At 50.4% G+C, this 16,272-nt stretch overlaps 4 protein-coding genes across 11 annotated transcripts; 2 read left to right on the top strand and 2 right to left on the bottom strand.

Annotated features, from left to right (window-relative positions):
* Positions 1–282: 282 nt before the first annotated feature.
* On the bottom strand, positions 283–1,008 carry KVP17_001192 (uncharacterized protein; the record flags this gene model as incomplete). The annotated part of the gene is made up of 1 exon (XM_068516393.1): positions 283–1,008. One exon carries the CDS (start codon positions 1,006–1,008, stop codon positions 283–285), a length of 726 nt encoding a protein of 241 aa, XP_068379059.1.
* A 98-nt stretch (positions 1,009–1,106) lies between these two features.
* KVP17_001198 (uncharacterized protein) lies at positions 1,107–2,486 on the top strand (the record flags this gene model as incomplete). The annotated part of the gene is made up of 1 exon (XM_068516403.1): positions 1,107–2,486. The coding sequence occupies one exon, from the start codon at positions 1,107–1,109 to the stop codon at positions 2,484–2,486; it is 1,380 nt and encodes a 459-aa protein (XP_068379068.1).
* Positions 2,487–2,569: 83 nt separating this feature from the next.
* KVP17_001202 (uncharacterized protein) lies at positions 2,570–3,358 on the top strand (the record flags this gene model as incomplete). Its single annotated transcript, XM_068516408.1, has 1 exon — positions 2,570–3,358. One exon carries the CDS (start codon positions 2,570–2,572, stop codon positions 3,356–3,358), a length of 789 nt encoding a protein of 262 aa, XP_068379073.1.
* A 2,195-nt stretch (positions 3,359–5,553) lies between these two features.
* KVP17_001187 (uncharacterized protein) lies at positions 5,554–16,187 on the bottom strand (the record flags this gene model as incomplete). 8 transcript variants are annotated; one of them, XM_068516380.1, is made up of 12 exons in its annotated part: positions 5,554–6,102; positions 10,002–10,140; positions 10,230–10,435; positions 10,465–10,554; positions 13,519–13,713; positions 13,774–13,996; positions 14,058–14,296; positions 14,371–14,685; positions 15,195–15,436; positions 15,501–15,871; positions 15,954–16,069; positions 16,113–16,187. In XM_068516380.1, 12 exons carry the CDS (start codon positions 16,185–16,187, stop codon positions 5,554–5,556), a joined length of 2,760 nt encoding a protein of 919 aa, XP_068379046.1. The 8 variants fall into 8 exon arrangements, with proteins under 8 accessions (XP_068379046.1, XP_068379050.1, XP_068379049.1 ...); XM_068516383.1 differs by lacking the exons at positions 5,554–6,102; positions 10,002–10,140; positions 10,230–10,435; ... (7 more) ...; positions 15,954–16,069; positions 16,113–16,187 and adding exons at positions 8,166–8,504; positions 8,644–8,874; positions 8,963–9,040; positions 9,096–9,344; positions 9,385–9,480; XM_068516385.1 differs by lacking the exons at positions 5,554–6,102; positions 10,002–10,140; positions 10,230–10,435; ... (5 more) ...; positions 15,954–16,069; positions 16,113–16,187 and adding exons at positions 14,843–14,851; positions 14,966–15,112 and having other exon boundaries at positions 15,501–15,837.
* Positions 16,188–16,272: the final 85 nt, after the last annotated feature.

Genomic DNA, 16,272 nt, shown 5'->3' with positions numbered 1-16,272 from the left:
CACTGGGAGAACCTAGAGGGCACGAGTAGGACTTCTCGCTGGAAGCGGAAGGGCTGCTGGAGCTGCTGGAGCCGCTGGAACTGGTCGTCATGGCTTGGCTTGATAGAATATATTTTTATGCTCGTTAGTGTGGGGTGTGGGGAAATGAGGAATCAAGGTTCTCGGAATCACCTATGTTACGGGTGAGGGATTGAGAGAGTGTACGATATTTGTGTCCACCTCTGTTCGTCGGCAATCGCATTTGTTAGATTAGTTGACCAAGTTGCTTCACATTCAAGATGTTCATACTCTCATGCCGTCCAGTGTCTCTAGCGAAGGGAAACATCGCTGCACTGCTGCTCTAAGAGTCTTTTCGTTGTAGAGGTCAAATAGAGGAGTGCCTTTTACGTAGAGGTGGCGAAGTGACGGCAGCCGCGGCGCAATGCAGGCAAGAAAGGCTGACGCGTCAGAAGAGCCGAAGTCATCATCCTCGAAGAAGGCCTCGATCTTGGTGCCGAAGAAACCCAGCACCTCCAGAACTGGAAGGTGCGGGAAGTCGGAGATGCGAATCGAAGCGATGGGGTTGCAGGAGAACGAGAGAGACCTCAGGACGGGGTGGTTGTGCAACGTAGTGAGAAGAGGATAACAGTCTCCAATTTGGTTGTTCCGAAGGTCGAGCTCTCGGAGGTTTGGTAGCATCTCTTTCAGGTCCGGGCAGTCCTCTACGGTGGAGATATGGTTGTGACACAAGGACAGCACTTCGAGAGAAGGCAGGGGAGACCGAATCATCGGGAGTGCTGTGAGCGAGTTGCTCCCCAGAGCAAGTTCTTGCAGGTCAGACGTCACAGGGCACCCTGACACATGCAGGGCGGTTTCTAGAATTTCCAGCAGCTCGTTCGTGTCGACCTTCTCTAGGAAGTTCTTTGAGATGTCAAGAGCCAGTCTACTCGCGCCCCTGTCTATGATTTTGTTTCTTGGGGGTTTTACCTTGATGGCGTCACGAATGCTGGAGATGGAGTCCAGATGCATGTGTCTGAAGGACACCCTGGTGCCGGATGATTGGCACGTTACAGCCCAAGACGACTGGGCAATGGATGACTCGCTCATAGAAATCAGCACTTCCGAGAATGGCAGAGCGAGCGCAGGCCGAGGTGGACTCCTCCTCGACCGACTCTTTCGAGAAGAAACCAACCGTCTTGGAGCCCAGGTTACCTTTCCCCCGAGACGTACCCGACGACCTCTGGCGCGTCCCTCTCCCTCGTGGTCCCCTGCCTTCCTTGACAATCGTACCACCGTATACGACCACATTCGAGATGCACTTCAAGAAGCGTTGGTTGGGACAGTCCATCCTAGACGTTTTCGCGACGGAGTTCCGCGCTAAACCCCGCTGCTACTATGAGGCCGCTATCGCTGCCGGACGCATTACCGTCGACGACAAAGCCGTTCCAGCCACCTTCAAGCCCAGGTCCAGCGCAGTAGTGAAGCACACTGCGTACGTGCTGGAGCTATGCTCGTGCGCGGGGTCAGTCCGCGTGCTAAAGGAGGATGAAGGGTGGATCGCTGTGTCGAAGCCTTCTGGTATGCCATGCCATCCGTCAGGACGTTTCCAGAAGCTGTCTGTGACCAGTATTTTGAAAGCGGCTACGGGCGCACACTATATTCACCCTGTGAACCGGCTGGATCGCGTAACCACAGGCGTGGTATTACTGGCCAAGAATCCAGATGCTGCGAGGATTCTGTCGACCGCTCTAAGCTCCATCCAAAAGTACTACCTTGCCAGAGTGAATGGGAGCTGGGAACGACCGCATCAACCCCCCTCCTTCAACCCCGCGATCCGTGAAGGGTGGTTCGTGGTTACCGCGCCGCTTTCGAAGGACCAACACAAACCTGGGTCACCTCTGACAGTCGTGGTCGATGAGGAAGGCAAGCTCGCGGAGACGAGGATATCTAAGACTCTCCGAACGTATGAAGACGGCACCAGTTTGGTGGTAGTGAGACCCGTAACGGGCCGGACTCATCAAATCAGGGTGCATCTGGCAACGCAAGGCATGCCTATCGTGAACGACGACCTTTACGCCGCCAACGATGCCTCCCGCACTGAACAGATGGAAGTTGCCGCGTCCACAGCTGTGGATGGCCGACCTCTGTCCGTCTTGGCGACGTACGTCGCTGGTTCGGGCTGGTCAAAGCATACAGCAGGTCCTCGGCCTTCATGCATCGTGGATGTAAGGACCGAGGAGTTCGAACGACCCGAGAGCGTTGATGATCAACAGGAGGAACCAGGGTGCTACACGGATGCTGACGGCGCCCCATTCCTTCGATACCATCTTGAGTACCCGGTGGAGATATCCCTACACGCGTATCACATGTCCATTCCAAGCCGCAAACGCAGCAACGACAGCCAGAGTCTCCGAACTGCCGTGACGGCGGAGATTCCGACGTGGGCTGTCGACATCTCCGAAGAAGAGATCGCGGCGGTTATACAGAGTGACCTCGAGTCTGACTGACGCGCCCTGGCGCTCTAAGGTAATCTACAAAATGTGGTGTCCAAAAACCAGATGTGCCAGATGTGCCTTAATTTGATTTCATAATGTTGAGAACCGAACATTTTCATGATCGTAACGCGTCTAGCGCCTGGGTAGGCAAGACCGTTTTGTTCTCCTCTGCAGCTCCAGCACATTCCGCTCTTGGTGAGAGACCGTCCCCTCGTAAAGGTGTCAAGATGGGCGTGGGCATAGCCTGTCATGGACTCCCTGCGCGTACGACAGAGTTGCCAGCAGAGAACCTCCCCACAGTGCACGTCCCCACAGTGCAGCACCTCCCCACAGTGCAGCACCTCCCCACAGTGCAGCACCTCCCCACAGAGCACCTCCCCACATTGCAGTACGTCCCCACAGTGCAGCCTATTGAATTAGAGCAAGCCCCAGTGATCATCGTACCTCCCATCTCACCTCCTATCTCCATGGTTCCCCTTCCTACAGATGCTTTCCTCCGAAAACTGGACCAACAGAGCGGCATTTGCAAAATTGAACTGCGAGGGTACATTATCGCTGAAGCTCGAATGAACGACCCAACATCTCAGACGACGGACTCAACCGTGCCTCGCGAACTCTTCGACATAATAGAAGAGAATGAGGAGTCGGCCGCCTCCTCAGAAGAGACCACTTCCACTAGAATCTCTTCAGAAGGAAATACTTCTTCAGAAGAGGACACGTCTAAGATTGAACGACAAAGCATGTGTATGATAGACATAATCGAAGACCACAACGCGGTCCCAAAGCCCAACTGCGAGCCTCGTGCCCTTATTCGCACGCGTTCGATCAAGCCAGCCACCGCTTCGGGAAGCGTCATGAGATACTTTCTGTGTGGTCTGAACTGACTTCATGATTCGATGGATTCATCGCCACACACTAAACGCTAGATTGCTACCAACCGCAAACACAAAGCCAACCAACACATGGTAACATGTGAAGTTACAACATGTGATCATCCACGACATCCTCCCGTCTGCGATTCAGCACTCTCCAGTTGCGCTTTAGACCAAAGCTAACCACTGATCTTCCGACCTGAAACAAATAAAACCTCAAGAAATGAGTACAAGGAAGATCATCACAATCCAACCCACCTGTATCGTCAAGGGCACCATGGGAGATACGGTCACATTACGGGGCAGTCGAATGGTAGCTCCAAATTTGGAGTCCAAGTCCTCCAGCAAGAACGTGCCACTGGGTCACAGCCCTCGGCAGCCCTCACCTCGACCTCTCCTCTTTATTGTCTTGAAGTCCGAAAACGGTGCGGATGTTTGTGGTCACCGTTTCCATCTGATGAACAGGCTTTACAAATCGGATAGCAGCGTGAACTCTGGGAATTGAAATGAACGAGGCGCAATGCAGCGAAGCTGTTTACGCTCAGGATTACCTTGAAATCGAGATGTCCTCCAAGACAACTTCGCTCTCGTGACCTCGACCAATCTTGACTTGTCCTGGCTGGTTCATACATACGAACACGAAACTGTGCGGTAGAGAACGCCGTGAGGGCTCTGAGGCAGAGTAAACAAATACAAGCAAGATACGATACCTAAAACGATCATCGGAGAAAATAGTTTGGGCAGTGTCAGCAAGTCCGCAGTCTTCCCCCCAACCTGCACCGACCGCGGGTACGGCTGAGCGCAGATCTCGCACGCAAGCTCCTTCCAGTGCAGAGTGAGGTGGTGGGAGGACCTGTGGGTGGTCATCCGACCTGCCATCCATGTTCGAAGGCAGGAGAGGTGGGTATAACTACAATGAACATCTTCAAAAGAAAATTTACCGTAGAGTTCCTCGGCACTTACACACCGACACCAGCGGGTCGCTGGCATCGTTCTCCGCCCCCAAGCAGACCCGGCAAGAGGCAGCGTCCGTTTCTGACTCCGTGTTCGGAACGGCGATTAACTCCGTTTCTGCAAATTCCCATCTCTTGTTTCGTAAAGCAGCTGCCAGAGCCACTTTTGTCACAATGATGTCTCGAACGAGCATTTCAAACCTGCCTAGCCTCAGTCTGTCTCCCGTTCGCAAGGGGAAGCCTTGGGGAAGGCTCCGAAGCACCAACCACGGATGCTCGTGGCTCTCTAGCGAGGGCAGGAGGCCTCTAACCTCGGCCTCCAGTCGGCGACAGCCAGGCGCCACGCGGACGAGACCGCTGGCAACGTGGAGGATTGCTGAGATCAGGGCTACTGAGAACGCTCACCCAAAATTCTGGCGTTCGCAGTGGTCTGCAGAACACTCTTGGCCGAATCGGCCGACAGCAACACACACGCGGATTGAACGCCCACCAACCAATACTCGGGTTCTGAAACGGAGTAAGCCTCTCACATGAAACACATAACGCCATGAGATTTTGACTGGTCCTACCCGCCAAACCGCACCGGAGGTGTTTGTTCACGAGGTCGTCAGCTTCGAAATCGAACAGGCCATGGGTAGCGCCCAGCCTGAAATAGATGGGACAGGCGACGCACAGGGATCCGCTGACTTACCATGTAGATGTTGCGACTTTAAGGTGCAGATGCTTCTTCCCTAAGCACCTCACATCCGTCATCTTTTTCGGATTTATGCCTGCATGCCCTTGGATGCGTGAAAGGAGTGCATGTGGGGTTCTCTCAGCAATGGATTATATGTAGTTCGACTCACGTACATCACATTCATCGACGACTGAGAACTTCGAAAGTCACTCGGGTTCTTGTTACGCCAGAGTCGTTCCAGCAAGCAACGGTGAACGTGGTAGGAGGGAGAATGAGTGTGGCTGGCTCCGACGTGTTGCTGCTGCCGCTGCGCAAAGTAGATTTATGAGGAAGAGAAATTAAATATGTCCAAGATAAAAAAAGCGGCGCTTACCACGAGGAGGTCGAAGATCCACCTACTCCCTCTGGAACGATCCCTTCGATGATGCCGGTCCTGATGTCGAAAATCAGCCCGACTGAATCCGGCATACGCGGTTTAATACTCCATTGCAGAGTCGACCATTCCACATCCCCTGTGACCATGGGCTCCAGACGCACGAAATCGAGTGGCACGAATGAAAGGCAGGACTGGCCGCCACTTACGTTCGGCAAGTAATCACTGGGGACAAGGTACCTGGGTCATCGTCAACACAGAAGAGAAGGCACAGAAATTCGTACCTCAATCTCAACGGTTTCGCGGTCTCAGAAGGGAGGGCAGGTGTCGTCGGCAGTGGCGTAGCCTCCATCCGTCGGAGACGTTTGTGAATCCCGTCGCCCAAAATCTCTTGAAGCCGCTCCTTGATCGACTGCTCAACGTTGACGCCCACCGAGAAGTTGCCTGCCTGTAGGATGACGACGCCCACGACAGCCAGCAGGTTCTGCATGGCCAGATCAGCTGTGCCCGATGAAACGGCGAAGGAGTTGAACGCCAGCGTAACAAATGTTAACAATCCGAGAAAGTTCATGGCGTATCGGAAGTAGGAGGCCAATTCGTTTTCCACAGAAAGGCCAATCGTCTCGATGAGGTACGAAGGCACGAAGTTGCCGAAAAGGATTTCAAAGGAGGAGAGGAGCTCATCCAGGTCTAGACTGCCGTCGCAGTTGACGTCCATTACTTCAAACATTCGTTGGATGTGGTTAGTAGGCAACTGAGAAAATATCAGACGAACTTGGAAAATTGAAAACAATCCGATGTAAAACTATATACTCTGCAGCTTGTAAATAAGATGAAAATAACACCCTACGTGTAACTCCATGCGGCCAATCACAGTCTTTAGCATACGGAAGTCGAGGCCGACGGCGTTCAGAGACATGATGAAGGGCGATATGTTTTCCGGCGGAATCAGACCGTACCTTGAAAAAGGTAGAAAACAATTTATCCGTAAATTGAAACAGAAAGTAAACTCACCTGTTGGTAGCGTACTTCTTGAAGGTTCGTTTGAAGTTCGCAGTGTTAATCGGTGCCTGAAGAAAATAATCAACTGATCTGATTCGAGTATTACCGTTATGGTCATTTGCAGCAGGCTGTACGTTGCTTCCGGCCACAAACCCATCCGGAATAATTGAGGAATGCGGGTTGTAATGGTCTCAACAGAGACCGCACAGCCAATCGTGGGGTCCAACCCAACTCGGTCCATTCCGACGCGTAGAATTTTTCGGTTGATTCGAGCTTGCATGGAGAGCTGTTGGAGTGAATGAATCCGTCCTTAATCATAAAAACTCCATAAATAAACATTCCACTGACTGGTAAAAAGTCCGTGATAACAAGCGACGATTTCGGTAAGTCGTTCCACAAGCGAAGTATACCCTCAGGCGGCACGGTGATATTGCAGAGGGACAGAAACCTGAAGAATGTCATAGGCGAAAAAATCTAACAGGTAACAATGAAAAAGGAAGAATAGTATTGACACACCTTTTGAACATAGGAAACACCAGAGTGCCCTTGAAGGTGTAGTTCGAGTCTACCACGTCTCCGCAGCGAGCCGGGACGCCTGAAAGTGAAACGGGCCGCATGTAGATGTGGGAAAGGCACGTCGCGATGGTGCTGGCTGTAACGACAATCAGAACAAAACTCAACGAAAGAACACTGACCCGGCATGCAGGTGGGAACAGTCTCCTCAGTGGAGTTGCATATAAGCAACCAGAAAACTTCTGCCTGTTGCAGGCCGAAGCATAGCCCGTTGCTGACGCACACGTCGCAAAATAACGCGAAGGAGATGAGTGGGTTCGCTGGCACGGCAGGCGTGTAACCAGCAGCTCCAGAAGAGTCCTCGGTGGCTGAAAAAACTTCAATGCATCGTCCACACAAATTCTCCTGTTGAAAAATGCCTCACAGTCATTTCGTAGAACGCGGTCAGTCAGCCTGATGAACTCCACGATGTCGCTCTTAGACATGACGCCTGACGAAAGGAATGAAAGCCGACCCAACCAATATTATGATTATTTTAAAAAAAATACTTTCAGCAGAAAAAAAAATCTCTTAAAAATACATTGGACTTAGGGTATGTTGGACTCACCAGGAGACCTGGATGTTAGCATTTGAAAGCGACTGATATGCTTGGGGGACCACCCATTGAGGTAATGTGTCCAGTCGAAGACAATCTGAAGTTTGTATAATTTTACATTTGTACAAGAGAATAAAATAGAAGGAGAAAGTTGAACTTACTTGTTGGGAATCACCGAGAACGTCCATCGTCACCACTCTATCGTCAGCTGCTACCCCGTTCTCAGCCAAGGCGTGAGCTATATCAGAATGAGGGAAGTGGTGAGTGCAATCGATTCCGATGGATCGAAGGCTGAAAATAGAGTAAGAAACCAGAGGAATCAACAAGAGCCTACCACACGTTAACTGCTGCAAGATTCAACTTGCCGTCCGTCAGCAGAATGTAAGCCTCATCAGCGAGGTCCTTGTCGAGGAGATCGGGACCGCTGGCGGAAATGTGGAGATGAAAACAACATCACCTACCGTCCCAAGGCAGCAACGACATTCTTGACTCTGATGCGGTTGCGTTCGTAGACGGTCTGCGATGAGAGGAGCTCGGCACACGTCGCATTTTCTTGAGCCAACGCTTTCAAAATATGAACAGAACGATATTGCTTGACTCACACTCCGCAGTTTGCCTCTCTTCATGCGTCAAGGGTGTCAGTAGGTCATCAGCGAAGAGGTTTACTCCCATTAGTCTCAACAGGAACTCGTACGCTGGGAATGTCATCAAAAAACCTTAAATGAAATGTAGAAGAAATGAAATAATTCCTCACATCGAATCCACAAATGATTGGAGAAGACGAATCTCAGCTGCTCCTCCAACGCCTCCAGTGTGCAGTGGGGCGCTTTGGTTTTCTTGACAGCTTCGTGGACAACACTGGCAACCTGCGTCTCGGGGGCGAAGATGACCACGTCCTCGCGTAGGACGCCGTTGTCTCCGGGCTCTGTCAAGGAATGAGTTGCGAAAATGAGACATAGCTCACTGTTAACGTCAATTCGCTTCAGTTCGACCGACTGTCGAGTCACAATTTCGAAGTCCACCAAAATCCGCAGCACTAGATCCACCTGGCAGAGGTGAGTATTAATAATAATTAATAATTAATTAACGACAAATCAGATTGAAAGCTAAGTATTAAAAATATACGAAACGATGATTATATTGTTAAAAACTAAAAATAAAACAAATAATACATGTGTCACCCACCTGCAGAGTCGTCTCCTGCGAAGGGTTCAGAGCGATTATGCGCAGCACTTGGCCAATCCTTTCGCGGTGCTTGGTCATGTACTGGTGCAGCCATCTCAAGGCGCTGCCGGCCGTGCGAGGCGGGAAGTCGGTGAGGAGGGCAGAGTTCTTTTCGTGGACGTCGGAGAGGGGGATCCGTACGCTGCAATCAGTGATGCGGTTTGTCTTCTTCGTAATGTGCACCACAATGGCCTGGAAATACGTTGGAAAATAATTGACAATGGTGCGATTAATGATAATTGCAGACCCTATCACAGAAATCCGAAACCTTTTCCGCCACATGAAGCGGATCGAAGACGTGGCTGTAGGCGGAGCAGAGACGGCGCTGAATGGTTTCCGCCGTGACCAAAAGAAGGATCTGGAAATGATTGAACAGACGAAACATTTTAAAATTTTAAAGTTATCGTCCGTACCAATAGTCGTCTGCAGACATGCCGGTTAACAGTACTCTTGTTAAGCCCCAACGTCTCCTCTCTTCCAAAAATCGGCGACAACAGCCGAAATTGAATCTCCAGAATGCGGATCGCCATGTACGACGGGCTAGCCAGCAACCGACTCAGGCTCTCTCGGGACTCACCCTGGGATGTCTGTTCGAAGACCACCCTCAGTTTCGTCGTGTTAGCGTCGTCAGGCACGCTATCGGAACATTCGGGGTTTGAGCTCTGGAAAGAGTGATGTCGTGGCTCATCCACGCGCCCTTACATCCTCAGCGTCACTCTTGTAGAGATTCTGTGTTCGACTCAGATCCCAGACATCCTCGGAGATCTCGTGGTCCGAAACCTCCGACACCGCACTCATCTCGTCGTCGACGAGGTTATTCGCTGGCGCAAAAGTTAAATACTTCGTCCGACGAAAACGAGCTTTTCAGAGAACTAAATAGAATGTATAAACCTTAAATAAGTAAAACAAATACCTGGACCTATTTTCTTGTGGGGAAAGACCTCCTCGTAGTCAGCATCCACACAACCCGGCCCAGCATCGCGGTAGAACTCGGTCAGGTCTTCTATGGTGGCCTCTTTCGTCTCATCCATGTCACGACCCAGCTGGCGCGAGAAGAAGAGAACGTCATCTGAAAACCAAACACCGTCGCTGTAACGTATGATGCATTAATGCAAATTATACTCACGCATCCTTGTCGAAATATTCAAAAATCAATTGAATTTTGATAACTCTTGAGAGTTCGGATGCCAGCGGAAACGTGCTGACCGCCACGAGAACTCCCGTGAGCGTGGCTGCCAGAGCCTCCGCTCCTCTAACCACCTGAGAAAGCATTAAAATGGCCAATCCATGCTCAGCTTCCAGCGGGATACCTCACTCACCTTATAGTCCCAGTTACTTCCAAACAGCACCCCGTCTTGCAGTTGCAGCCGGTCATGGGGCAGCACGTGGTCGCGGACCTTGGCGCAGGAGGCCTCTGCTACGGTTGCGAGGCGAGAGTAGACGTCGTGATCCAATTTACTGGAAGACACTGGTTTCGAAAAATAAAAACGTGCTCCAAACAGCACAACTATGTGTAAAAAAAAATAGTAATGTTAATATCTCCTTACGCCGTCACAGGTCTCCGCATGAACGACCACGTCGTCAGTCGATCAATCAGTCGCTCGCCCCACATCTCGTCAGTGACCACCTCCGCGCTGTCCTCCCTGTCCTCGTTGAGGGAGCAACGAAGTTCCGAACGCGCCTTCTTTTTTGCAAGCTTCAATTCTTCGAGTACTCGGTCCTCAAGGAGTCCGTCGTCTACAAGTCCGCATTCCTGCTAAGATGTCAGAATCCATTTCTTACGATTTTCGTTTGGGATTTGTCTGTCCAGTTCTCGATGGCAATGGCCACAATGCGTTGAAGGTACTCCTCGATGAACTCTCGCACGACAGTCTGCAAAACATGAATAACCGAAAAATCATTTCCAAATGATTATCTATTAACAAGTAAGCAGATCGTACTCTGGCAGTCTCGAAGTGGTATCGAACTCGGTACATTAAAAACGCTCCCAGTCCCACGACGGTTGCGGTTGGCAAAAAAAGAGGCCCATTGACCAAGAGGGACACAAACACCCACAGAAGGACGCAAAGAATAGAAGTGAAGCAGATAATGTTGCGAAACAGCTCGTTGAAGAGGATGCCATACGATATCGCAGTGGCCACGTGGGGAACCATCCGTTCGATATGCCGTCTGGGAGACATCAGAAAGGACAATCGACGGAAATTGCTTACGCTGTGTAGGCGAAGAGTAACTGCCAGATGACGGCGGAGGCAACGTAAATTGAGGTGAAACACATGACGGGTGGCATCTGAAAGAAAAAGGTTGTGGGTTCCTCAGCGAAGAAAATGTCGAGAACGAACGAAGAGTCGATGCCCGTGTGCGGTTTCTGTTGGAACGTCATATACGTGTAGTTGTAGAGAAGCACGGCAGCCAGGAGCTGCAGCGGAAACACCAGGAAGAAGAGGTATGTCATGAACTGGAGGGATCGTTGAATATGAGCACGCCGTATTCATAAGTAGATAACGTGGAACCAGAAAATAGAAAAGTCACTCATCCATACCAGCATTCCCGACGAAACAACCATATGTGGCACACCAAACATGTGGAACATGTCAGGCTGGGAAGTTTCAGTGACCTGAGGCACGATCCCGCTGGGAAAAAGAGTTGGAAATCCTCTACATAGTATCCCTATCTTCTGACCTAATACATCAAAAATATTTTTTCCTTTTGGACTCACAGGCCTCCAGTTGTCCTTTTGGATTGGATCCCATAAAAGGCATCGTATCGTATCAGGTAGCTGTCACGGGATTTTCCCCACCAGTGTGGGTCATCGCGAAGAACGCAATCAAGCACGATCGGGACGGTTCTGCTGACCGATTTGCTCACACTGACGTGTTGGAACTCCTGCTGCGTATCATGGGGCAGGTAGTGGGTGTCCACGAACCGACCGACCAGGGAGCGATCGGAGACCAAATATTGCCCAGGGGTCATGAAGACACCTGAATTGTAAGAGGTGGGTAGTCTCACGGCTTTGATCCTCAAAAGGCAGTGGCCGCCGTAGATCAGGACAGACTTTCAAAGGGACGTCTCGGATAAAGAGACCGAGTTCTAGAATCCGTTTTTCGTCGAGAATTTCCTGCAAACCATAAGTACATATGAGAAGTTTCGCAAGATTAATATATGCACTGTAAATACCATTTCCAATTTGTATGTCCGGCAGAAGGACGCGTACGCGAACTCAAACTCAGAGTACAGGAGAGTGGACTTCACGAGAAAGCCGTTACTTATGGCCACCACGGGGACGGACACCGAGCTGCGAAGAGTGTACGGAGGAAGAAATGCAGAACAATGAATAATAGCATGCTCTTACGCATCGTAAGGCTGGAGGGTCATGGTGACGTAAAAGGATTCGGAAGCAGCGGAGCCTGAGAATTCACAGGAAGCGACCCAAGTGTAGGAACCGCTGCTGTTGATCGGTTGCCTGGAGAATATATATCAGCCACGTACTTCGTCGAATTGTCTTTAGTAAAGTTCCCACCCATCATGAAGGCTGGTCACGTAGCGGTCGGTCTCCTGTTCAATCAGATGCAGATAGACTGCCATGGGAGGCTGGGGAGCGTTTCGCCAGACCCACGAGAACTGATGCTCGTGGCCAAGGAACACGGTGATACCAGGGATATCTGGAGTGCGTCAACGATGCGAGGAATATCCACTTACCGTTGACGAAGACGGCCTGGGGGTTGTCGGTCTGCAGCCTGGTGACGGGTTGGTGACGAACGTACATTAAGGTATCTGGTGTGCGAAGTTGCGCAGTGACGTCGCCCCATAAGACGCCGTCTGTGGGGCTGAAAGACGTTTAGAGTGTGGCTGAGGGAAGACATACCTTTCCATCGGAATTTCGAGCGGAACAGACCCGTCGTACCCCTTCGTCTGCCAACTGCGGTTGCATAGGAGAACCATATCCGCGATCCTCATGTCCTGAGCGGCCAAAAACCGCGATGTAGTGGCATCGTAACATTTGATTCGCAACAGAGCGTATCGAGACTTGTTGAAGTTGAGCGTTACAGATGCGGTGGAGTGAATCCGTCGGAAGTGACGGTATTGGTCACGTTCCACGCGCTACGACAACGTGATTCGGCTCAAATAATGCATGCCTTACCTCGGCTGGCCCTGAAATGATTACCGTTTGCATCTGCTCATCCTTAGCGCCGGGAATTTCGGGTACAAGGCTGATCTGAAAGCGGAGGTTCATCACTGGATTCTCTAAGGCGGCTGTAAATAGAGTTAGGTTTTCGCGTGGTCCTGACAAGAAATACAAGGCTAGTAAGTTACCCCTGTCATCCGCCGACAGCAGGGGTTCCTCCTCAGGGGCGTCACAACACGCGTTCACGGGTGACGTCCTAGTCGTGCGGTTTAAGGTCGCTTGGGCGCAATCCATCATCGTGACCACCAGGTTCGTTAATCTGACAAAGGATTGACTCATACATAAAATAATAAATGAGATTATTTGATCAACAAGATAAAATAATAAATGAGATTATTTGATCAACAAGAAAAAATATTAAATGAGATCCTACATGATTCGATATTTGTACATCGGCACCTCCATCAGCATTCTGCGGATAAAGAGTTCCAGTGAGGAAATCTTTGCTGGCAGTATTAGCTTTGCTATGACAAATACTGAAAAGTGATTAAGTACAGAACACTTCACAGAATAATTCAACTTGAGAGGTAACTCACAGATGTTCATGCTTGTCGTCTCTATCCGTCCGGTAATCGGATGTGACCAGCTGGAGATGGCCTGGAAGCCGAGTAATATTTATTGTATAAAATAAATAGCAATGTAAAAATACCCACAGATGGCAAATGCTGCGATTTCTGGAAGGCGAGTACTCGAAATCGGTACAGTCGGTGGTACTTTAACTTCCATTCGAATTTGTGCGCTCGCACGAACTTGTGTCCGGTGCAGGGCAGGGTTAGCAGACGTTGACGTCCGCCAATCATGTCAATAGAGCCAACTTCGGAATGGGCGAATGGTATGAACCACTCTGCCTGTCACAGCATTGTTAAAAAAAGATTGAATGATCCAGTGAAATAAATCCGAGATCTCACAGTAGTTTCCGCGTCGTCAGTCAATTCGGTTTGCAACGCAACATGAACGACGAAACGACTCGCCTCTGGGTGTTGGTCAACGCCCCATCTCAGGATCACAGCGACCGAGGCAGGCCGACCGTCCATGTGGCTGACACGAACATGCCAGTCGCTAATAGGAGCCACGGCAGAGTACAATCGGTAGGATGACTCACACGCAATTTCGCGGTGAGTGCTGTTATTGCTGGGGAGGGAGTCACAAACGACATCAACAAAAATATGAAGCCGAAATATAATTTGCTTACAGGTAGAGAATTTGGCCGACGTTTGTATGGAGTCCAGTACAGAGAACCCATCCCATCACCACGGCTACAAAGAGGTTGATTCCAACAGCTGCAGAGAATGTCATCGTGTCCTTGGGAGTCACCACGTCCATCACGACTGATGTGTGCCGGATGTCGAAAATCGTTTCCTTTCCCAGATCGTGGTTAAACACAGGGCGAATGTTAGGAGCGCGTACAACCTTCAGAGTTTCCCAAAGGACCTGGATAAATAGTGAATCACGAGAATACTTAATAATCACTTATCAAAGATACAACAAACTGTCTCACAACCCACCCGGAATTCCATTTTCAGCAAATCGTTCTGACAACTCGCATTGGGGCGGACCAGTCCCAATCGGCCGCCAACGGCGGTGTCACTATTCAAGTCGATTGTGTCGACGGCCTGTTCCTCGACACTCCAGACCGAGTGGTCCGTCCTGACGAGAGTGCTGTTGTCGTAGTCGAAGAATTCGGTGTCCCAGGTCCGAGTTAGAAAAGCCGGGATCCAATCAAGTCTGCAGTACAAGCCCATCATGTGGAGCTCAAAGTCACGGTGGTGAGGGTAAAGCATTCCTCCGGAGAGGATAACGAATCTGGAGGACATAGTAACCTAAGGAATAATATTAATCGCTCACGCGCTGTTGTTTCCAAGGAAGGCATCCGAACTTATCAACTTCCAAACGCCCTTGGGAAGGAATTCGCCGGAAAGAATAATCCGAGCCATCCACGGGGCGCTTGGGTTCTGAGCAACCCACTTCGTGATGGATTTAATCTTTCTGGGAAAAATAAATATAATGAAATAATGAATAGAAAAATGATGCGTCTATCGATTGGATTGAATCGCACCTGAACGACAGAGGTAGGAAATGAGGTGGCTGCTGTTGCTCCACCCCAGCCCAAGCGTTGAGCGTGAGCTCGCCCTGCGCCGGCGGCCTGGCCAGGACGTACAGTGGGAACTGAACTCCTCGCAGTGTGACATCGATGAAGGAGCTTCCTGACCAAACCCTGTCTTTGGAGGGAAGAGCTCGTAGAATAGACTGAAATAATTGTAAATAATATGATAATTGCAGTTGTTAAAGACGCTCTCCTGACCATTTGACCTTTGTGCTCGGCCCCCACCTCGACCCCCCTTATCAGAGCCTTCCTCGCCAGCACAGATCGTAGGAATGCTCTCAGAGGAAAGCGAGTCTCAATCGTGATAGGTGCCGACTGTGAAGAGAGGTAAATGGAGTCCCTGGATCCGAAGTCATAACCAGCCTGGTCCCCGTCCAGACGGAACACGGCAGCGCCGTCAGCAATTGACAGCTGGATCTTCTTGGCTTGAAGGACGTTCAAATCGACGTAGCCGTGAAGGACGTCCACTGGAGGAGGAAATATTCATTAATACCAGAATAAATAATATTTATCTACACATAATATGCCTACAAGTGAAGCTCTGTTCGACAACAAGAGGCACACCGCTGTTCACATGCACATAGGCCTCGTCGGCCTCGAAGTCCACAGTCAGGTTTCGGAATCGATGTGTAGACGAAAGGTCGAAATTGACAGTGCAGTGGAAGTAGGAATTCAGTGAGGATGCCCGCAGACTAATTCGAATGGAGTCGTCTGATAACAGCTGGAAGGGCTCCTCCACTTTACGCCCCCAAGGCGACCAGTCCGGACTCCGAACGAGCCAGTGCTTCATTGTCACAGAGGACGTGTCTGCGTCCGAACTCGAGAAGATGACTTGACAGTTTCGGAGGTGCAAAGCCACGTCCATCATGGCAGGTAAACTATGTGTCTCATTGATAATGACACTGGAACCGTTTGAGAAACCCCATTGCAAGTCCTATTATCATAAACAGCGTCTTAATATTTTTCAATTTGCGACGCTCCCACCTTTGAACTGAGACAAGCAACGTCGTTACAGTCACCAGCAGAGTAAAGCAGATGCCCACGAAAGGCGCCAGCGAAGGCCTGTAATCTAGCACCGCCATCGGGATCCCCGTCCGCACCTAGAACTAGTTACACGAGCCACATACAGGAGCAAGGCCTTACTGGAATCGTACGAGACATGGGTGGATCAGGCTTCCGTCTCGGAACGAGCTCTACTTCGTAGTCGTGCGGAGGCATATTGAGTAATTAGCACGCGTTCACATACGGATGTATGGTTCACTTATATTTGGTGTACGGTTCACTTGTATTTGGTGTAGATATT

Source organism: the organism of the source record quoted next (genome assembly GCF_019968985.1).
Source record: "MAG: Porospora cf. gigantea B chromosome Unknown PgB_NODE_124_length_36390_cov_122.695, whole genome shotgun sequence".
In the NCBI taxonomy this organism is placed as follows: Eukaryota; Apicomplexa; class Conoidasida; order Eugregarinorida; family Porosporidae; genus Porospora; species Porospora cf. gigantea B.
Note: the sequence above shows the minus strand (reverse complement) of the source record. Positions and strands in the feature narration are given on the sequence as shown.